General features: G+C 42.3%; 1 protein-coding gene across 4 annotated transcripts in view; it reads right to left on the bottom strand.

The window, feature by feature from the left end:
* The window catches only part of cadm1b (cell adhesion molecule 1b), a 100,634-nt gene extending 82,143 nt beyond the window's left edge, over positions 1-18,491 (bottom strand). The window contains exon 1 of one of the 4 annotated variants that reach the window (XM_076976462.1): positions 18,026-18,491. In XM_076976462.1, coding sequence (XP_076832577.1) covers positions 18,026-18,101 — 76 coding nt within the window. In that variant the 5' untranslated portion in view covers positions 18,102-18,491. The remainder of the gene's footprint in view (positions 1-18,025) is intronic. The other 3 variants (XM_076976459.1, XM_076976461.1, XM_076976460.1) reach the window with 3 other exon arrangements.
* Between the last annotated feature and the right edge of the window lie 6,036 nt (positions 18,492-24,527).

Below are 24,527 nucleotides of genomic sequence, written 5' to 3'. Positions count from 1 at the left end.
AGTTTTTACTCTAGTCAAAGACACCGCAGGGGCCACGTTAACCAGACTCAACCGGCCTGGGAGTCTACAGGGACATTCTTAGACTAGCGCTTACCCAATACCGTGATCACACAGTGTAGTTTGTTTTCAGATGTAGTCTTTAAAAATGGTAATGGTGCTGCTTAGGTTTGCTGTGGGAAGGCTGTACCCCATGGAGTCTTCATTACCCAAGCACTGTGTGGGAGGGGGGGGGTGAATTGCAACCTCCCCCTCCCCCCCCGTACCCATGAGGCCGGGTCGAAGCTGGACTGTGGAAGGCACCGCCTCCTCGGGCTAGAGGAACAGGCCCAGTGCCTGAATGTTCTGTCTGCTAGACGCCTGAATGAAACTCCCCCATTTGGCTGGTTGTTTACCAGGAGTTTGAACTTTCGATCAGCATTTTTTTTTAGGGTTGCAAGTACGTAGGAGAGTCAGATCCATCCATATTTCACATCCATCTGGGGGCTATTTTCAAAAGTAACGCAGCTTGGAGCCCAGCCAGAAGGCTTGGCACCAGTGCAGAGTAGGCACTGTGCAAACACTCCATATACACTACGTGACTTTCTCCTTTTTTTTGTTAAATACGATCATTGGTTTCATTACGTGCAGGGAAAGCAGTGCTGAACCTGAGAGACTGTAAAGTCCACGTGAACATCTCCCAGGCCGTGGTCCCATAAAGGACTAGAGAGGCTTTTGTGATGTGTTAATCATCACGTTTCTTTGCCAGTCCACCAGGACACGTGCAGCTGTGGTTTCAGCAGCACACCACCACTAACTCCAGCCTCTCCACGTGGAATATTTAGGGTTATAAAAATGTGCTTCATTCAGAACCTTTTAAAACCACTGGATATCTGGGTTCGAACATGTAATGACAAAACTCGAGTGTCCGATGTATTCAACCTGGCTATTCTTTTAAAATGAGAACCAAAACTCCAGAAACAACCTCCCAGAAGGGTTGGGCTTAAAGGGTTAGATAATCATTGCCCATTATGTAAGTACTCCTGTATTTTTCAAATCTTAGTGTCCTTGATAGATGTGCCTCGCTAGTGAAGGAAAACATGAAATGCAGCCAGTATGAGTCACCGAAATAAAGCTGCTCCCTCACGTTTGGCCAGCGACATTATATATGCACGTCTAAACCCTAATACGCACAAAAGAACATGTAGCCGAGTCTGTTATCGATCTAATGAAACCAGTGATTGTTTTTACGAATCAGATGCGGTGAGGAGGTCTGGCTTTGCTCCACAAATAAAGTCTGTCTCGATCCATTTGATCCACAATATCCAAGGAGCTTTGGCATGATTTATATTTTATAAATAGGTTTCTTCATATATTAATGGGATCTCTAATCAAGGATGCTGTCATACATGGCACGATATGGTTTTATTCTGTGATTTAGCCCAAAGCCTTACACACCATTCTCCTTCCAGAGAGGTTACAGGAAGTCATGAGTGTGTAGGATCCATACAGGAGTGTAGACTGCTCCTGTAGGAACTACACTTATAGCAAATATTCAATCTCAGAACTGTAATGACTGTGATATTCACTCCCTGGAATAGGAATAGAACTGCCATAAATGCTCTTAGCTCCAGCATGGCATGTCTCGCTTCTGTCTGACAAAGTGAGCTCATATTTGTTGCTGGGAATCCAAACTGTGTTCATCCTTCTAAAGGTATGCGGGCCATGTAGGATTTGAAATAGAGCCCTGCAGAGTTGGGGTTTCAAGGCCTTTTAAAAAAAATAAATAAATACATACATTTTATTCCACAAAACAGAAAGCTTTGCTTTTCAAATCATATCTCACATATTTTGAATAATCTGCAAGAACAAAAAATGCAAAACTATAGTTCTTATTACTTCTGAATTCATAGTCATATACAGCTCTAAATACATAAATGGTTGCAAAAGATGAGACAAAACATAACAGAACTCTTTAGAATAGAATAGATTAGAATAGAATAGAAAACTATGAAATACTTCTTTTAGATCTTGACCAATATCAGAGAAGTCACCATGAATATCAGGGCTCCTGTGCGTGCCACAGAACAACACCAAGGAATCATGGTCTTAGCTTGCCGTAGCTCCGCCCACACTAAAGAGTGTTTCGTGATGCGGATGGCCACGAGGATGGCCTTCCAGCCTGCGCTAGCCCACGGCCCAGGTGATCCTGCTCAAAATTCAGCTTTCTCCTTCACCACCCGCGAGGCAGCTCGTGTTTCCTTCCCCAAGAAAACAACATAAGCCCCTCAGAGAGAATGAGTGTGACGAGGGACAGTGATATTGCCCCCTCGCCGAGTTCCTGTGCCAAAGCCTGAATTTGTTATGCAAACTGCTGAGTGTATTTTCCACATGATCTACTTTAAAGAAGATAATCGTTCTCAGGGGGGTGTGAGGTAGACATTTTATGATTTGCACGTGAATGTCTTATTTATAACTCTGAGCCAGCACTGAATAACAAATTTGCAGGCTTAAAAGGAAATACGACCATGTGAATTGCAGAAGGCGGCATCAATGTTGTCCCTCTTATCATCATCGTGTTTAGGAAAGCAGACCGTCCAATCAGTGTTGTCTTGTCTTTTTGGAAACAGCCTCAAAGGGACAAGTGTATGTAGATATGTCCATCTGGAAAAACAAGGTCAACTAAATTATGTCTCTTGACCCCCAGAAAAAAACACCTAACCTGAATGAGTACATATGCAAACAAACTAAATATTAAGTACATATAAAAATGTTCTTTATGCATACCCTTTTAATATTTATTAAGTGAAATTGAAAAAAAAAGTAGATAATTGTGTTTGAAGGTATGAAACCAAAGTCCATGCTACTAAGTGGCATGTAAGTCCCTGGTCTTTGATGACTGTGCTGAGGATGACACAAAACTAAAATGTTCCAGACTGAGGGAAAAGCCTCCCTGACCTATTTTACCTCAGATATACTGCAGTCATAAAACAGCAGAGAGACAGCGAGAAGGCTCTGAGAATCACCGTGGATCTCTGCTGAAAAGGGCCCGCTGAGGCTCGGAGACTGGGGGGTGTTTATTGTCTCACTCCTGCGTACCTGTAACTAACTCATTATGCTTTATGAGTTCTGACACGTTAAGCTGGATGCTAGCTGCTTCACAAGGCCGTGCTGCTGATTCCGACCAGTAATGGATGGCTCATGTGGAGGTGACTTCATTCTGTCTAAAATGCGTTTTGTTGAATGGGAATTTATGCACTACCAAAGCTTGTTAAAGTAGCCATACTTGCTACTCCGTGGTTATTTAGTAAAAAGAACAATTTTAGCTTCAGTGAGAATAGACCAACACTTCTCCAAGGAACAACACAAGCCTGTAAAACCATGGTAACCTGCGTGCAAAGAGACAAGAACTGTGTTGTTAATAAACACAATGGGGTGTAGAGAAATACATATGAGTCATTACATGCGCACTGTAATTTACTGTAGAAATGATTGGACATTGTGACGCTCTGCTCAGGCTGAGTAATGGTGGAGCAAGTCTGAGCTACATACTGAACCTTTTCATTTTAGAGCATTTACTGCGCTTCTAACGGTGTTTTTTTTTTTTATTTGACCCAGTTTATAGTAACAGATTTGGTACTGAGGTGTTAGACCATCGAGAAGAGAATTACTGGCAGAAGAAAATCTCATCACCCTCCAGACATGGAAAAATATCACAGGTGGTGGACACCGTGGGGGTCACCCAAACCACCCCTCCCCAATTGGAGCCATCAGCCGTGGGAGAAAGGAAGGCTGGGTGCAATATGGCACACTTTTCCCCTGGCCTAACAGTTTGACCTCCTTGTATGAGTCCAGCACCAGGAGAGCTTGAAAATAATTAAGAATCAAAAGTGATTCGCACATCCTAACATCTCCATAACGGATTAGCTGTTCAAGTAGAAATGTACATTAAAGCACCGCTGGCTTCCAGCCTGATAAGTCTCCCAAACGGCGATTCATGTGCCTTTGCTCATTGCTGTGTGTTCAGTCTGAAAAGGCTTTAACCGAAGTCCTTGCAGTGATGTCAATCCTCATGCACTAGAAGACCTTGCGAAGGATAGCAGTGGCACAAACAAGATATATGATAAGATATAAGATATATGTACAAAAATATGGAACTGGACAATACAAAATATGGAACTGGAATATGAAAAATATAGAACTGGTATTTACAAGAAATGGGACTGACGACATGAAATAGGTACCCAGGCCAAGACATGTCCAAAAACTCGTTCAGCTGAGTCATCTCAGCTTCCCATATTGAAATGGCCAGTGGTGAGAAGCTCTTATAAGTGTTACTAGTAAAACCTCCAACCATAAGGGAGGATAAAGAAAAGAAACATATATTTTTTTCAGTTCAGCCAGTGCTGGTGTGCAGATAAGAGTGTCCTGTCTGAGTGCTCATGCTCGAGTCCTTTATCGGCGGAGAAGAGCACCCTGAACCGTGACTAATGCAAGCTAGCGTGGGGGGGGGGGATCTCACCAGCTCACCTCTCCCCCCGTGGCTACTCTCCGGACGGGGGCCGGCAACACGTCAGTGTTCCATCTGCTGACCCTGCTCCTCATCCTCAGTGAAGGAGCACCACCTCCACACATGGTCTGTGATCCTCCTCCCCTCCACCTGGAGGTGAGGCGCTCAAGCACCTCAAGGTCCCTCCTAACCAGGTTTACGCAGGGACCCAGCAATGGGGGGGGCAATTCACCCACACGCTAATGACACAAAACAACTCCATGCTCAGATAAAGCTCAGACAGCGTCTTCGTCCTGGCGTGGGATGACGTAAAGACCCAGCTAGTAATCGAAACTGCTCCATTCCTGCTAGCAGTTTACTGTGACCTCTGCTCTGCACTTGTGTTTGTATACTCCGGCAAAAAAAAAAAATGCAATAAAACAATGAATAAGGGAACATTTGGCTGACTGACATGAAAGGCAAAGTTCAAAGGGAGACCGAATTACAGTGCAGTTGCATCATATGAGGGAGAAGGAATCAGTTGCTGAGGAATACGAGTTCTCAGATTTGAATAGCAGTCTGCAGCCCGAAAAATGCTAGAAATTGTGTCTTGATCACGATCTGTTTAATATATTCTGACACAAATTTGATGGCAAAAATGTGTTCCATTCAGATCAAGGAAAGAAGAAAAGAAAAATAAAGGAGAGAAATAAAAGATTTGTGCAAATAAATAAACATTTTTACACAAGAACAGAAAGTCCGTTTCAACACGCAGATTAATTGTCACTTGTTGTTTCTGTGTCTTACTTCTGTAAAGTGTGTAAACAGAACTAAACATGTTCTCCCGGCATACATTAATGTTTCAAACGACAGTTTCACCGCACATCTGCCTAAATTGAACATTTAAAAAAATATTCTTTATACATGAACTTATCTGTCGATCCCAGCAGTCAATACAACAGAAATCACAGCAGGTTTCCATTGCCTGACCACGACGGTCTAATTGGAGCTTGACTTCAAACCAGAAGCCACATGAACACACCCTCTGATCACCACACGACCTCTGGGCTAAACACAGGGCGTTTCTCTCCAGCGGACTCATAATAACACCCTTCTATTTCTGTACAGATGGGAGCTCGCTGTACATTACAATCCAGTTTTCAATCCTTTATTTGCAAGCTGACTGTTCAATTCAATTTTGTGGGGATATTGCGATTTATTTTGGCTTAGGTGTTATTTGGGGGTCCCCTCACCTTTTAAATTAACCACCGCGGGTGGCCACACAAAGGCAGACCAAAAACCCAAAACAAGACACGGCAGCATGCTTCCCGAGCAACAGATGAACATGCATTGGACACGGCGGACATGTTAAGCAGTAATGTATGCGTTTTGATCAGCCCGAGGCTCCTTGTTTCTGGGAGATGGGGTGGCTACAGGAGAGGACTTCGTCTCTTCTCCGCCTTTATCTGCTTCCTGGTTACAGTGTTTCATCCTGCAGAAGGTCAGAGGATTGGAAAGACCACTGTAGAAAGGGCAGCCATAAACCCAAATAACAGGACAAGGAACTTATTTTTGGCTGTATTATGAACATAAACGTCAAATTCAAAACTGTTCTTATCAAGCTCAACTCAAATGTCTGTGAATTACAAAAAGAACATGTGTTAAAGGTAAACTCGCATAAGCTCAAATTAAAGTTCCATACTGTTTCTTGTTTTTATTTTTATGTCCAACAACAAAAATGGGGCATATGGACAATCAAATGTGCTTTGGTCTTCAAATATGCATGAATTTTGATTGCTCACAACTCCTTAATACCATTGCAAGGAGGGTAAGTCTCTTCTAGCAAGTAACAAAATAAATGTCTTTAGAAACTACGTGCAAATGGTGAACGAAAAAGAGGTTGCGTCCACAAACACCCCAGGGCAGACAGAAAATGAGTCCCGTCCCTATCCTGATGGAGTCTGCCACATAATGTTCATCCATTTTAGGCTTGGATTGAATTTATTTGGCAAGTTGGTAAGACATTCTCAAGCATAACATGATAAAGCAGAAAAGCTTATTTCAACTAAAGCTCTAGTAGAAGGCAGATGTGGGATATTTACCAGGTGGCCAGTAATAATTCAGGAAGACCAATCAAGCCTCGCAGGCCGACCGGCGAACACTTCAGTACATTTGACAGCTGCCGACAACCCAAAGCTTCAAACACAGAGCGAGTAGCATGTTGTGTCGTGGCTACTGAGACCAAAAACGCCAATCACAATATTCACTCTCACTACCACAAAGCAGAATGTATTGGCTTATGTCGATAAACAAAAGACCACTAGACAAAATGCAAAACAGATGCATTCCAGTATCGGAAAGAACCATTAAAAAACGAAATATACAACAGTGATTGAAGCAATAGTGATGTGAGGAAACAAAACACAAAAATGTGATGAAATACAAAACAAAAGTGCTTGTTATCCAGGAATAAATAAAAGACATTATTTCATATACTATATTCAGAATACATAAACACATCTATTACAAATATGTAATGGGGGAATAAAAAACAGTTCTGGACCCACTAATGAATTGGTAGATGAATGAATGGAAATGAACGGGTGTTGAACTGGTAGTTTCTGACTCTTATAATCAGAAAACTATGCTTCCTTTACATTTTGATTTATTTCATGCTGCTGAAATGGTCTCCAGTTTTCATCTACCTTGTGGTTAAACCCTCTAAGGACCACACCTGCTTGACAGACACTACACAGCCGTGCTGCTTCTAAAGCACATCCAGCAAAAGCCTTCGCACCGACCGAGCCGCGTAGACAGTTCTGCCAACAGAGTCAAGGTCTGGTGCGTCAGTGGCGGGAAGCTGAAGGCACTCCAGGGGCTGCTGATGAAACGGACCCGGGGCGGCTCGGGCAGGCCACCTCTCCCGCTCAGCGGCGCCATCAGCGAGAGCGCGGTGAGCAGCACCACCAGCGAGGTCCAGCCCAAGCCCCTTCACACAGCTGCCACCTGGCAGACGGGACCGCGGCAGCCGGCCCGGTACCGGGACCGCTCCACCTCTGCTCTCTGGGCCATCCGGCATCTCAACCTGCCTTCTTCCTGAACTACGAGTTAACCACCTCGCTCCACACCGCACGCACGCTGGAGACATATCGGTTCGGTTAGACTGGACTTTAACAAGCCATTTGCATGGTGTGTTGCCTACTGTCAAATAAAGCCTAATGTTTGTTTATTGTTTAATGTTTCGATAGCCCATGCCCGCCCTTTCAACGTTCATCTTGGCATTTCTCAGTATTATTTGTTTACTGCTTGTCATCTCTTAGAATTATCTGTTACTTTTTAAATACTGTCCAAATCTCATGCAGCACTGTAACTCGGGACAATATAATTTCCGATAAACACACATGTACAGTAGATATCGCAACAAGGTGCACGCTGTGTTCCCCAAAAGGACTTCAGCATAGATGGAGGGGAAATGCTGAACTGCAATGCTGAGTAGCCTCTTTTTCACACTGCAGCAAAACACGCTAGCGTATGGTTACCTAGGCAGCCATCCGCGTGAAGCTGCAGTTATACCCCGCTGCACATCCGCCCCGATAAAAACTACCCAGCTTTGCAGATTTGCCCTCGACTAGTCCTGCACTGAAGCATGGTGTCCCTGCTCTGTTTCAGAACCCTCTGGGACCGGTTCAGCTCCACGAGGTAAACGCTAGTTTGGGCCCGTCCTGTTCTGTGCGTCCTGAGAAGCGTCTGTTGCGACGGCTCTGCGTGGCTCTCTGGCTCCGTGTTACAGCGTAAGCGAGGAGGAAGCAGGCTGTGCTAGTGCAGATCACTGCAGCAGACCACAAATGCTGACAGATGGCTTCTCAACCTTTTTCCCTGGCAGCCTCGGTGGTTACAAGGGAGCTCTGCAAGAAAACTACCCATTTGGAAGTATTTTTGGAGTTGTTCTGGGCTCTTAGAACGGCAGGCTCGAAATATCTTTCAAACTTTAAGGGTGCATGCAGAGCAATAAGAATGAACTCAATAAAAAAGATCTGGAGTAATAGAAGTAATCCACAGTGAGGAGATGAATGTAATATTTACTGGAGAAGACTGAGAGTTGCACCTGTAGGGGTCCAGCTGTCATCTATGAATGATTTCACTCTCTGCTGCTTCAGTGTTCCATTAGAATTAAACCATGCAGGATTATTCATCTCTGAAGTTTCTGAAGGGTAAAATAATCTCAGGTGCCAAACGTAGCATTTGATTGAAGCACGTCCCTGATAGAAAACAAACATAATGCAACACAGATAATTGAAACTATAATATGTCACATCTGTGATGTGGAAATTTCACCCGTTTAATTAAATGGGACAGCAAGGAACTTTAAGGGAGTAGTACCGATATTTTGGAAGAAGACAGAGAGCACAGTGTGGCTTCGATAAAGATCCTCCTTATCTCAAGGTTGCCATGGGCAGCCAATATTAGGTAAATGAAATACTCACGGAAGACACAAGTTTCATTAAAGACCATGAAGGACATCCCTAATAAAATCCTTGGCCTGACATTAAGGAGGTCCCCAGTGATGGCCGATTAATTTGAGGAGCAAATGAACACTTGCAAGAGAATTTCGATCTGATGAATGCAGCTTATCCCAAATAGTCCTAGCAGACAATATGTTGGGAGATAAAGCCTACAACACAAACCCTCCAATCATCCTCGTCTACATCACCTCCACCCAAACCCTACAGCCATCCTGATCTCCATCACCACCACCCAAACCCTACAGCCACCTTCATCTCCATCACCACCACCCAAACCCTACAGCCACCTTCATCTCCATCACCACCACCCAAACACTACAACCATCCTCATCCCCATCACTACCACCCAAACCCTACAGCCACCTTCATCTCCATCACCACCACCCAAACCCTACAGCCACCTTCATCTCCATCACCACCTCCCAAACCCTACAGCCACCTTCATCTCCATCACCACCACCCAAACACTACAACCATCCTCGTCTCCATCACCACCACCCAAACCCTCCAACCATCCTCATCTCCATAAACACCACCCAAACACTACAGCCATCCTCGTCTCCATCACCACCACCCAAACCCTACAACTGCATCATTGCCATTGTCACCACCAGAGCCACAGTAATTTCTCTGAAGTATGAAGAGAAAGGCAAACAACCCTATTAAGACAATTTAGCATTTGGGTTAGATGACATAATAAATAAATAATGTGCTTCTGACAACTTTACACAATATGGAACAACTTCCTGAAGAGCCTAAGTTCATGGTAGCAGACAGCGTATTTAAAAGAGATGCTCCACTATTATGTATTTCTTACGTCTTAAGTCATCAAACGAAAATGAGCTACAGAAAATACAGCAGCTGAGCTGGAGACAGGCTGAGCTGGAGACAGGCTGAGCTGGAGACAGGCTGAGCTGGAGACAGGCTTCCGGAGCACGGGTCCCAGTCTCTGTCACTCTAAAAAGGTCAACTTGAAAACATAAAGCATGCATGAAAGGAGGTTTAGCCTCTTAAGCATCATAATGCTGTCACACGATACCAGTGTCTTCCACTCAGTGTAACAAGCAGAAAATCGCAACAATAAGAAGCCATTGGCATGCGCTTCCTCACGTTACCTGGAGAATACAGTTAGCACCTTGACAGATCCAATGTCACTTTTGTGGGCCTGGCAGTTTCAGCCCCTCAATAGGTTATATAAAGGCTATGTGTCATGTGAACCAACAAGCCAGACTGATAATGATTTAAAAGGCTAGACAAGGCCCCATAAAAGGTCTCTGACAGCTCGTCCGCAGCTCTGGGTTTCCGACAGGATGTCAGCACCGCAGAACAATACGTCCCGATGTCACCTCCAGATAGGCTGGGCATGACTGAACGCCCGATTGGTCCCATAAATTCTGGTTCTAATTACATCCACAAAGGGAAACACATGCCCTCTCGCAAGCCTTGTGGATGACTGTTGAAAGAAACAATGAACATCGCTGTCATACTCCTTGCTGTATTGTGACTGGCTCATATGTCATTCTGATGGCTTAATATACCATAATTAGGCCATTGCAAATGTCTGTTAGCAGGGCAACAGAAATGGGTTGAGCTGAGATGTTTTGCTTAAGAAAGCCCCAGTGATGCGAGAGGAAAATGAGATGATGATATTGGAAGGTAAGCTGCTCTGCCAAGACTAATGGCTGCAAACACAAGTAAACATAAATCACACAGATCACATAAATCACAGCTGTGGTGGTCACAACTTGTTAAAAACGACTCTGTGTGATGACTGACCAAGGAACACCTAGCAAATATAACCATTTCATTCATTACCTTAATTTATGCTCTTTTTCATACACAAGGGGAATATCTTCAGGTATTAAACTGGATGTGTCTAAACAAGATCACGTGTGTGAACGTGAACGAGCGGATAATTCAGTGGCTGCTATTGTTTTGATGTTTGTTTGTTTGTTTTTTCACTTAAACCAAACACTTATTTGGACAATAAAACACGACAGCTGTTGCCCACAAAGAAATTATTTGAAAGATTTTTCTGTCTAAACTATGTCTAAATCAGTAACTGATTCGTAGCTCTCTCAAGTACTGTCCCTTTCATCTCATATTGACATAAACATTTATAGACCAGTTGTGATAGTGGAGGGTTAATCCCCTGAAATGATATAATTACCATTTCATGGATTACTGCATGTCTTGTGCTTTCATCATCCAGCCGCGCCTGGTTAGGCACTTGTGATGTTTGGCTTGCTTTGTTCGTTTCAGACAGCTAAGTGGAGACGAGGAGATCAGCATTTAATAAATAATGATTTGCCATACAGGTCCATCAGAGTAAAGCAAATTCCATTAAGACACTGTCTGCTCATTCCTGGTCGTGCACTGAAACAATGAATTCAAATGCTTTACAAATGTCATAACCAGCATTAACAAGACAATTAACCACAAACTCCGTCTGTCGTGCTGAACGGCGTTATAGTGCTTTTCTTTATTAGAAAAACTGATTTTTTAATTATTGTTAGAAGGAACCCCACCACTGTTCATCTGTGATCAGGATCTCCTCCCAAACTCCCGTGAGCTTCACGCCACCGCCTGCTTCTCTCTAGCAGTTTGTTTGTCTGTCCTGAGCCACTGATAAAATGTGAGGCGCTAAATGAGGTTTCACAAATAGTCCAACTTCCACGGCAGCAACCCAATTACCATGGCCGAGATAACCTCTTCCCTGTCAGAGGGAATGAACCCTTGTTCGGGCGATACCTCTCTTAGAGCAACACCACCGTAGTCTCCGCCACCATCACGCCTGTCGCCGGTTAACCCCGACGTTGTGCGGAACTAATTATTTACAGTTCTGCGGGCGACAGCTTATTTACATTTGCGTATAAAATGACAGTTTGATAGACGTCAGCCCGGTCCTCCCAGGGCACCCCTCATGCTGCGTTCAAATAACACACTGCTATACTTTATACTGTCTTTCATTTTGTTTGCTTTTTTCCCCATTCATCCCTCCAGTCGTCCTCCACGTGCGTAAACGCACGCACTCTCTGGTCTGCAGACAGCACACACTCACATCACATATTGAGATCAGTTATTAGGTTCATGGGCAGTATATTAACACATACTGTGAACTGCATAGTTGATGTTATTGTACACGTCTGTCATTCTATATTGAATTTTGCTATTGCTGGACCTCAGATATGGACGTCTCCTTCGAAGCTGGAAATACTGAAAATGTTACATGAACAACTATTGTCCTATTGCAGGAATTTAATTCTGTTGTATTTTTAAAGCAAATTGATGACTGACTACAACTTACTAGTTATGGGAAATATAATTCACCAAGCTACCCTAGCTATATTACTTTATCTACACTTTCCAGTAGCTGGTGGTAATACAATTCTCCACCGAGAATTCCTGACCAATTGGCATCTTATTAAGGCTAATGTTACCTGATAGTGCACATTTCTCACAAAATAGTCTCTAACTGTTTTTAAAACTCATTCGAAAATAGTTTATTACACTAGTACAAAATTAATATATATCAGTTAAATTTCATTATTTCATTTCATCGGACACTGAGTGACGTGGTCTAGCATACACAGTGAGCTGGCAGTTTGTGGAGGTTTGAAAAAGAGAAAATGATGTGTTATGTTTAAAGCAACAGACTACAACAGCACTTGAATTCATATTATTATATATATTTGTGCATTATATCCTTCTTAACCATGTGAAGTAGTTTACATACTACCTATCGGAGGGACTCCTCGTTCATGAAGAGGAAATGTCTGGACTGTAAGATTTATCTGAGGTGCTTGTCAGTGGTCATAAGACTGAGTGACTCTGTCTTCACAGTTTTTCTTCTCTGTCACCGAGGAGGTTTTCAGTGTCACAGACAGACTCACATCCCCCCAGGAGTCACAATCAATAAGGCTCTGGTTTAGCTGGATTAAAGCTGCATAGTCCTCACATAATAGACTAAGACGAAGGTGCAGGTGTAGTGGATTGATGAGGGGAACACAGTAAACACAAACAGACAAGACTGGACTCTTATCCTAAAAGTTTCGTCCTAAAAAAAAACTGCTTTGTGCTTTGAGGAATTCCGATGTATTGCATGACCGCCACTTGAAATCACCCATTAGCTCCTAGTGACGGTGCATTTTCATATACCATTGGTATACAAGAGGGAACGTTCTCATTGTGAAACACAGGAAATAATGGTGGCTGAGCCAGTTGTGACTGCACACACAGATGCTGCCATCACACCGCCACATCGCGCTTTAACTAATGAGATTAACCACTGAGAGTATTCAGTGTCCTGACACTCTTAAGTATTTAGCAGCTCGAGCGAATCACACCTTCCTTCTGAGTCGCCATCTGTGCGTCCTATTGATCGGTCACTCTTTCTCTCTCTCTCTCTCTCTCTCTCTCTCTCTCTCTCTCTCTCTCTCTCTCTCTCTCTCTCAGACAGCTGGAGTCCCCATGCTCCCACTCGCCTGGTCAATGGTTATCCGACCGGCAGTCCAGACGGCATTCAACATGACACTATGGCTTCTAGCCCATATACCCCTCTCACTATACATGGTTTGAAAAGCAAGAGCTAATAATCAATTTCTCTGTATTCAGTTCTGCCTGAACTCGTTTAAAAAGACACTTCAGCCCCTCATCAGCACCTGCTTTCGGTGATCCAGAGATGTCCAGACATTTTATTTCTTTTACGGCACAGCCTACAGTGGATATGAAGCCACTTGTTCATATCCTGGCACATTTTCACATAATGGTGCATTTTTTTCATGCATGCTGTAATCTTTCTTGCATTTCATTTCTGTGCCATCAATCTATACACACTCTACCTGAGGGGACACAGCAATGGCCAGTGCACGAGAAAGCTCACAGAATCCTCATCCTTGGCCTGGCTACAGGGCCACAGTATGGATCTCTCCAGCTGTCCCTGGCCCTGACCCTTACTGTGGCGTCCAACAGGCAATGACCTCAAGGATCTGCATGGCAAAGCTTTATATCTAGGCTAATTATGTGGGCCATTAGCTAAGCAATGATCACACATAAGTGACAATAGCCAAAGATCCAATGGATTACCTCTCCAATAGCAGGAGAAATTATGGATAAAATAAAGCATCATTCTGATTCTTCATGGAGTATTCCCTAACTATTTATCATAACACTGATTTTGAGAGCAGCTAGTTTGGTTAGAAAAATCTGCTGAAGTTCTAGGCAGCAGTGGCCGTTCTCGTGGTGAAGGCCGCTGGAGTTGAAGCAGCTCCAAGCCGGCGTTTCCCCAGACGTCCCAGTGTCCAAATGCTTGTGAACGGGCTCCTGCCTGGAGCTCATGGCACTGGACGTTCTAATAAGCATCAACATCGGGTGGTAGACAAGCTGGTGCAAGCCCACTTAGAGTCAACAACAGCCAGCGCTACGCCACATCTCCATTAGCAGGCCACGGCGGCGTCTGTCTTCACGACGGATTTGTGGTGCTCTTTAGGCATTAGATGTTATCTTTAGTCAAATATGGAGAGAGAAAAAAAATCTCTCAGCAGAAATGTAATTCTTTAAGACGAAGGCGGAGAAGACTGTCAGCTCAGCTGGATTTGTTAAACAACATCAAATAAATAAATAAAGGTAGGAACAGAAGGTACAAAGGTGGACTCTGGAAATACAGTGAGGAAGCAATGCCTGCCATCATGGAGGTTCTGTCTTCAGTGTGGCAGCTACGTGGGTCACAGCTCACTGCTCTTTCTGTTGCCCTGCTCCTGAATCTTATCCTATTACTCACCTTTTCACCTTCTCGGGCAAACAGAGCCACCATTCATAGTCATGTGAGGCTAACTGGCGTCTCAGTTAACTTTGAAACATAAATATGGGAAGAGCTACATCGTATACAACATCCTCACTAATCCAACAAGGACCAGATCAGTAGTTCCAGAATTGCTGCAATACTACATCACTACGAGTGGTCTGTGTCTGCTAGATGAAGCAAAGTAATCTGCACCGGACGACCAAAAAGGCAGAACCATCTGATCTGTCTTTCCATTTTCTTTCTTCCTCGGTCAGTACCAAAATTAATCAGGCCGTCGGAGGCTGGGATAGACAATGGGCTCACTCCATGAACGACAGGGCCAGAGTGAGAACAATCGCATATTTATCACAGCAGACGTGAAGTCTCTTGCTCTCATCATATTCCCTCCTCATTACTGAAGTGCTGTCATGAATGAAGCATTCTCTCTCCACACAACCTGCCTCCAAACTGCCACCTCTAATTGACTGCGCTACACCACATCTTGCTCGGCTAGAATCAGCCGTATACGAACGCTGTTCGTTTTTGAGCACCGATTCCTAGGACACTCCAGTACTACTAATGTGATATTTGAAGAAGAAAAAAAAAAACGAAGAATTGCATGTTACAGATGATTCAGTAAAACTAGGAGATGGTCTTCTGTCCTGCACCTGCCATGACGTGATTCACTGGAGAAGACACAGAGAGGAAGGTTTGCAAAAACAAAGCTCATTGTGTCATCAGGAACATGGAAACCCTGTGCATTCAAGCACAAAATCACCTCTTCTCGTCACTACATTTGGTTAATCTGTTCGATAAAGAAGTAAATCAGATATAGGTGTTGAAGTGCTAGACAATAAAGCTAGGAGTTCAGCTTCATAACTGAGCTGAAACACATTATTACTTTCAACCATTACTAGGAATTACAAATACAAGCTCACTGAAGTAAAAATACTCAACTGAGTATTGAGAATGAATCTAAATAATAACAACAATATTCATATTCTATTGTTGTATAGGCTAAATATAAAGTTGCCATATGACTAAGACTGTTGATTTCAGTGCTATACCTTCAGTGAATAAATCTCAGTAGTTGTTTAATAAGTAAAAAAACCTATATTGTATATATCACACAACTACTGGACACCAATTGGCTGATGAAACCTGCTCATACCGCTCATACCATCCTCCCTGCAAGCCACCTGAGCAATATTAGCATGTGCTAGGACCTTAGTGTAGGGCCACTGTAGACCACATGTAAGTCAGGAGACAATGCAAATCTAATTAGCTAAAAACTGCAAGGCTTTAAATAGAAACCCAAATTAGTGCTGTGAATGTTGTTGACCTGACCATAATGGACGTGATGTCATCAGTAGAGAAATCGTGTTGTATTATTAGTTCTTATTAATATAACAGATGTGCGATAAAAGAAAGTCCACCATGATCCTTCATAAATGCCGGCTTACAAAATTACCACTGGGATACATTTCCTTCAAAACTAGGCATAATTCTAATAACAACATACATCTTTATGACAGGGAAACATTATGTAAATCAAATTTACATAATGCTGCAAGTTGACCACATTGTTTCATACCCACAATAAAAAAATTCAAAATAAAACCAAATACTGATATTTTTTGTCAGAAATTATGCTGTCGAATCTCTTCACATACATTGATGGATTATGACATGTCATTTTCATCTTATTTGAAAAGGCCTATGGAAAAAGGGCTTTTTACAAAATAGCTTATAATGAATGTCCATTGGCTCTGATCATCAACACAAGGATATATTGTATGAGAGCCATCTATGCCATATAATAGAGAACTCAGTGATTCAATAGCTAGAGTACGTTTCCAGGATACAAATCTCATTCTTTACACTAATCAGACACACAGCCTGGAACTAATGTAAATTAAAGTTTGCCTGGTTTATAAAAAAAGACAGGGCGTAATAGACATTAACACTTCATGTGATGTCACGTCTTTATCTTGATTAGACTGATGTGGTCTTAATGATTATTAGCAATGTGTCAGCTCACTTTATTGCAAATACATTGTGCTGGTTAGAGAAGACAGTCAGTGTGTGTTACCCCATACCCTCCAGAAGATGCAGCTCTAATTACCCCAAGGTGCCCAGAGGTATTCCAACAACCGTAACTGTGGTCAAATCGCACAGTTACTGTTGTGCAGTAACCGAGAGAAGCCCAGATAATGTGCAATTCACCTTATATGTCACATTAGTTTGAGATTTACCTTTATGCCACTTTGTTGTGGCGCTCGTAGCCTACATGAGGAGGTCAGAAAGACAAGAAACTACAAAGCTACGGCACATCTTTCTGCCAAACTTTACAACGCCTGAAACATGATTTAATTCGCCCGATACACAAACAGGAGGTGGAAGCATGCACGGTCTCCTGCACGCAGGGCGCCCAGCCAACGTCTCGGGGTGAACCTGTTGATGGATCACATGCCGGGGAAGAAGATCCCACAAGTCCAATTACCGGTACTGTAAAATGTTCACTACAATGGAATGACATTTCCCTGTCTATACTGGTCGGAAAACGCAGTGGTATGCTAAAAACCAAGCCTGAAGGTGTAAATATTCTATAAAACTGTACAAGCATATCAGCGGGATACCTTTGAAATAAAAGCTCCAGGAATCATCACGGAGCTCGCGCGCGGTGTCCAACAGCCTAAAGCAGCTCGCGCGGTGATCACGAGACTAATCTATAACTCAATAATCTATAACTCAATCTATAACTCACATCAAAATATGTAATTCAGGGAAAACACGCAGTATATTGTACCGCTGCGCTGTCAAAGTCGGGCTTAAAAAAGCGATTGTTTTACACACGACGGAGAAAATCACTGTTGGACGTCCACGAAAACTCCGTATATGAGTGTTGGACGCACTCAACAGTAGTGTGACCCGGAGTTAACACGGACCGGTCCAATTCCGCTATCGCACTTTATCTTCTCAATCTAGTTCTGCAACATCAGTACCCTCCTCCAGAGTTTCTCCTCATGCACACAGAGAAGATCCCGATCAAACAGAGAAGGCACCAATGCCTGATGTATACAGAAGCATTCACAAACAGGTGATTTTGGAGCAAAGTGAAATACATTTTGTTTTACCAAACACTTCAAACGCGCACAGATCGCACAGAATCTGCAACCACCCGAACATCCGCGACCCTCATAGTCACCGCTCAGATTTACAAACTGTATAGCCACATAAACTTTAATGTCTCACCTTTATGCAGAAACGTTGCTAAAATCAGGCAAATAAAGAGTGAAACGGAGAGAGATCCGCTGGCCGAGATCGCCATGTTGAACACCTGCTCCAGACTGGCGGCGCTAAATCACCTAGAGACGGTGCTGGATAATGAGATGCGGAGAGGGAGGGTGCAGAACCGGACCGCAAAAGTGAGAGTGTTGTGGTCCACGCATTCATCTGTGTAATCAGCAGAACAGACGCCTTCATCACACCATGAGTTCTCCCCTACAGAACAGCCTGTTACCTGCTTACCGGCCTCACAAAGTCCATAAATAACATCTGAGCTCGGTTTCACTGAAAGTCATTTTAGAATTTATCTGCTTTTAATTTAAATTGAATTCAAGTAATTATTGGGGAATGAAGCTTCAAGGACTAGTTGTAGTTTCGTAGTCTGTCAATATGTACGACAATGCAGCTTTGGTATGATGTTAGAAAAGTTCCATACAGGTCGTTGGACCATTAGAGCAGTACTGACCCTGTAACCATCAGAAACTAAACTTACGTCCTGTGTCCGATGTGAGAAGTTACACAAAAGTCTATAATTTCATACACGAATAGCGCCCCCTGTGTTGATGAGTAAGGAACACGACGTCCGAGCTGCTATAATATAGCACTGGTGTCCAGAGTGTGATTAACCTGAGTGAATAAAGCTAAATAAATAATTAAGAATAATAAACCATTTACAAGGGGTGTCCATATAGGACCACGCAACGCATTAGAGAAAACCCAGTCAGAAGAGTTGAATTGAGTTGAGTTGAGTTAAGTTGAGTTGTGTCTTGGTTTTTAGTCAGATCTAAGATAGGATACATGAATACGAAAATAATGTGCAGATTTGGTTATAAAACTGCAATGTGGTTATATTTATTAGCCAACCAGAAATATAATTAGACATTTCACACTAATGGGACTTCAACTATGTATATACGAACTAGATAACTTTTAATGAGAGTTTGTTTGAAATGCAAAAGTGTAAAAATATATTTTTCCTTAGAGTTCAATAAAAAGGAGGTATATATTAGGTTATTTAATAAAGTTCTTATGTACTTAAAATTGTATTAATTATAAGTAAAGCAATGACGTATTTGTATTTTTAATTTTACACCACAGATTAAATTTAGAGGTCAGAAAAACATGGTCCATTCTTGCTTTTTGAATTACACATGTTAAATTGTCAGAAAACAAACTGCCCGGTAATTATACATGAAAGTCAACATACAGAAAACACCACTGCACTGTGGAGCACAAACACAGAATACCACATGAAGCAGAAATGTTGGTCAACTGAGCTGCTGCAATAATTCACTGTTGTTGTTATGTGTGTGTGTGTGTGTGTGTGTGTGTGTGTGTGTGTGTGTGTGTGTGTGTGTGTGTGTGTGTGTCTGTGTGTGTGTGTGTGTGTTTAACACTCAGAACTGTCACAAATGTTTTAATCAGGAAACTGGAAGGACTTCATTATTCATTAAAAAAGTAATAATGTACACATATCCATTGTGTGACACGCTATGATGAGCAAACGTTATAATTAGATTGCAATCTAATTTTAAATTAGTTTAATTTCTATATATATTTTTTTGTAAAATAAATTGTTATATATTTTAAGTGCTATTAACTTGTTGCCACAGACGTGAACTGTCAGTACTCTCCAGTTTAAAATGGCACGTAAAACTTAAGCTTATCTCACACTGGTGGTCTAAATTCAGCTTACCATCTATCAACTAATGCAAAAATAAATCAAACCTTTAAAGATAACACACATCTTTAACAGAACTGTAAGTCTGAGGTCTTTATCAGCAAGTTACAAGTTAAGCAACTTAATTGCTAAACAATTACCCTTGCTAAAAAGGCTGAATGTGAAGTTAAAAAAGAAACACAAACTCTATTATTTATTAATTATATACCATTCATCTTATCTTACTTGGAAAATAATTGTTTAAGTTTAATTAAAAAGTACTCTTTTCAATTTTTTTTTTGTATTCAAGGTAATCAATCATAGATTTAAGAGGAAGAAGAAAAAGTACCTTCATTACCCCCTTTGAGAAAGTCCTCTGTGCATTTAACCCATCTGGAGAGAACACACTGACATCACAGATTATATCAGCTGTATATCCAGATCCCAAAGGTGATCTACTGGATTCAGATCTGGTGACCGTGTCCCATCCGCTTCAAGGTTTGAAATGTGAGTTTAGAAGTGTTCTTCTACATACACCAGTAAGGGTTTGAGTTGGCCTTTCTATCAGCTCAAACCAGTCTGGACATTCCCCTCTGACCTCTGGCTTCAACAAGGAATTTGCACGCAGAGAACTGCTCACTGGACATTTTCTCTTTTTCAGACTCTTTTTGTTTCCAAAGCCCAGAGATGGCTGGGCACAGAAATCCCAGTAGATCAGCAGTTTCAGAAATACTTGGACCAGTCTGTCGAGCACAAACAATTGTGCCACATTCAAAGTCAGTTAAATTTCCTTTCTTCCCCATTCTGATAGACAGTTTTAACTTCAGCAGGTTTTCTTGACCATGTCTACATGCTATGACTTTCTTTCTCTCTCTCTCTCTCTCTCTCTCTCTCTCTCATTCACTCACTCTCTCATGTATATATATACAAAATACAATGTGAATGAACAAAAGAAAAATCTAAATCAAATCAATATTTGGTGTGATCACGCTTTCCTTTTAAAAACCCTATCAGCTGTTCTACGAACACTTACACAGTCAGGGATTATGTAGGATTATAGTCAGATGTATGATTAACCAATTATACAAACCAGGTGATAATGATCATCATTTTATATGTACGGTGAAACACAGTCATTACCTGGAAGAGAAACAGCCGTGTAGAAGGCGTAAAACTGGGTGAGGAACAACGAACTCTGCTAGGAAGCTGAGGTTGTGGAAGACCGAGTCACAGGTCATACAAGTTTCATGTTACAGGTCATGTACCGTGGCAAGATTGAGCAGAGAAACAACAAACAGGGTAGTTCTACTGCCCCGTATGGACTCTCGGGCAGATTTCAAAGCACACTGGGGTTTCAGGATGTTTTTGTACAAGCTCTTTTGAAGAAGCACAAAGAAACGTGCAACGTTGAGGACAGTAGACGCTGTTGTCGTCCAAGGGAACATAGTTTAGGATTGAAAGACAAGTCATGTTTGCTTGCTAAGATGTCCAGCAGTGCCTTCAGATCAGAACTGGCAGAAACCAGTGGGACCAGTGGGTAGTAGAACCCTATGGGACCAGTGGGAACACTCGTGTACTGTTTGGAGAACTCTGGATAGAAGTGGTCTTCATGGAGGAACTGCCACCAGAAAGCCAAAACCTTCCATGTGGGAAAAAAGACCAAGTGACTATGCATGAAAACATGGGGAGTAGAAAAGTGGATGTAACAGAAGACGCAGTACTGATGTGCTGGAGAGTGGATCATGGTGGAGGTTCTACAGTGGATCATGGTGGAGGTTCAACAGTGGATCATGGTGGAGGTTCAACAGTGAATCATGGTGAAGGTTCTACAGTGGATCATGGTGGAGGTTCAACAGTGGATCATGGTGGAGGTTCAACAGTGAATCATGGTGAAGGTTCTACAGTGGATCATGGTGGAGGTTCAACAGTGGATCATGGTGGAGGTTCAACAGTGAATCATGGTGAAGGTTCTACAGTGGATCATGGTGGAGGTTCAACAGTGAATCATGGTGGAGGTTCAACAGTGAATCATGGTGGAGGTTCAACAGTGAATCATGGTGGAGGTTCAACAGTGGATCATGGTGGAGGTTCAACAGTGGATCATGGTGGAGGTTCAACAGTGAATCATGGTGGAGGTTCAACAGTGAATCATGGTGGAGGTTCAACAGTGGATCATGGTAGAGGGTCCTTGCAAGTTTGGGGCAGCATTTCAGCAAATGGAGTTGGGGATTGGTCAGGATTAAAGGTGTCCTTAGTGCTGAGAAATACAGGCACTCAGCCATCGTGCAGTTCAATCAAGGAAGCATCTGATTGGCTCCAAATTTATTCTGCAGCATTAAGAAGACATCCATCTATCTTCAGTGTACAGAACAACAACAAAAAAACAAACAAAAAATGTAAAAAGCCCATCAAGCCCCACCCACTTTCCCTCTGAGTGCTGCATGTGATGGATATACTGAGTAGATTTAGCACAACCTCATTCTCCTTTAAGAAATAATATCAAGGGACTCCACATCCTGTCATATATTTTAAGTTTGTCCTTCAGCATAAAACAAATTCTCTTCATATGCACTGTTTGTCCTTTCTACAATCCACTGTTTAAATAAGCCACTTCTGCTTATGTCCAAAAATTAACAAACAGTTCTGTTTGAAAGCATCTATCTATCTATCTATCTATCTATCTATCTATCTATCTATCTATCTATCTATCTATCTATCTATCTATCTATCTATCTATCTATCTATCTATCTATCTATTTCAGGATGTCTTTGTACTTAAGACCTAACCTACTTTAAGACTAACCTTCTTTCACTTAACCTCCTGACCTCTAATATATAATCAGTGACATCACAAGGCATGTTGTAATATTAGCCTAATTGAAATAATACTCTGACCTAATTCAGCTAAATTCAATAAACTGGTTATAGAATATGGATTTATGGAAGAGTGTAGAGCTCTCTTACAAATACAACAAAGTCTCTTATGAATACAATCTAGATAGATATCTATCTATCTATCTATCTATCTATCTATCTATCTATCTATCTATCTATCTATCTATCTTTGTTTAGGATATCTATCTATCTTTGTTTAGGATATCTATCTCCCTATTTTTGTTGAGGATATTTATCCTTATTGTCTTGTAGCCTCCACATTACCACTAGCTATAAACACGACTGTGTGGGGGTTTGCTGACATATAGGCACATACACACACACACACACACACATACACACACACACACACACACACACACACACACACACACACATACACACACACACACACACACACACACACAGAGCAAGCAAATGGCGCTTAGCTTAGGTGGTTCTGAGCAGGCAGAAAACCATCTAATTGCCCAATATATTTGCAGCTATATTGGGGGTGTTTGTCACCTCTCATTCACACACACACACACACACACACACACACACACACACACACACACACACACACACACACACACACAGACACATTTAGAAGCTCTGTTTAAATCTCCCACCCCGTTCATCTTCCGCAGATGTAATTCCACACATCAAATTCACTTTTGATATCATTATGTATGGTGGCTTGCCTGCTCTAACTTGGTTATATGTGCTATTCAGTCTGTAACTACCAATTGGATTCATTCTTTGTTTTGAGTGACTAAATTTCAGGTTCCACTGCTATTCTGGACACTTCTAAACGCATCTATCATGCTACTGTTCCCTAGAAAAAAGGGTGAGGGTGTTTTGACAGGCCCTGTTACCAAACCAGTGTGAGTGGCATATTCTAGCTCTGACGGGACACTTCAGGACCTGTTCAAATAGCCATGCCTTACAGGGCCTTAATAAAACATGCAAGTGAATTTGAGACACGGTGCGCTGGACGACTGTTCCCGGGTCAGTCATCCATCCGGACGTCCCACTGCTCATCCGAATTCCAGCACCACATCAGAGTATTGAACCACAAACCTTATTCTGTGTGTGTGTGTGTGTGTGTGTGTGTGTGTGTGTGTGTGTGTGTGTGTGTGTGTGTGTGTGTGTGTGTGTGCAGGTGACCGCTGTGCCATTGAACTCTCTGGGGAGCCACAAGAAGGACAGAGAGCCAAGACAGTTGGACACTCTTTGTTTTGCCTGGAGGCTATGGCCGTAATGAATGCTGACAAAACTCATAAATCCCCAACACTGGGGCACCACGAATCTCCTTTTTCCATACATCAGAGCGGTGTCAGCGCCCAGCGTAAAAGGCGTTGAGCAGTTTATTAGGCTGAGACTGAGAAATGCACAGGCATGCATCAGTAAAGCGAGATCCTGGTGGTCTTAAATCATGGCTCAATCCCCACTCACAAAACTCTGTATGAAAACCAAAGGAGTTTATTAAGGGACCGACCCTGGAAAGATAAGATTTTCTTAAGATATCAATCAAAATGTTAAGGAGCTCTTAAGATATCAGTCAAAAGTCTACACCATCAAGCCGGATCAGTAGTTCCTTCAGATACGTATGCACGTGTTTATTGTAAATACACTTCTAAACCATTCACCGTCACTGTGAGCAAATCACATTACTGACTAGTGCACATAAGACAGCTTTAAAATATGAGGATTTGTCCTATGAAAGAAAAGGAATCTGTTTTTTATCCATTTTGATGAAACTTGACTTGAATATTTCAGTGCTGTCGACACAGTAAGGAAGAATAGTCCCCTCAAACTTGCATAATGTATTATTCTGTATCAACCTGTTGGTAAATTAGGTCGTCGCAAAATAAACGAAGCTGTCATACGTGGTTGTGATGTTTGCGTTGACTGTCAGAGTTATGACAGCCC

The sequence above is a fragment of the Brachyhypopomus gauderio genome, chromosome 16 (assembly GCF_052324685.1).
Source record: "Brachyhypopomus gauderio isolate BG-103 chromosome 16, BGAUD_0.2, whole genome shotgun sequence".
In the NCBI taxonomy this organism is placed as follows: domain Eukaryota; kingdom Metazoa; phylum Chordata; class Actinopteri; order Gymnotiformes; family Hypopomidae; genus Brachyhypopomus; species Brachyhypopomus gauderio.
This window is presented reverse-complemented; position numbering and strand designations above follow the sequence as displayed.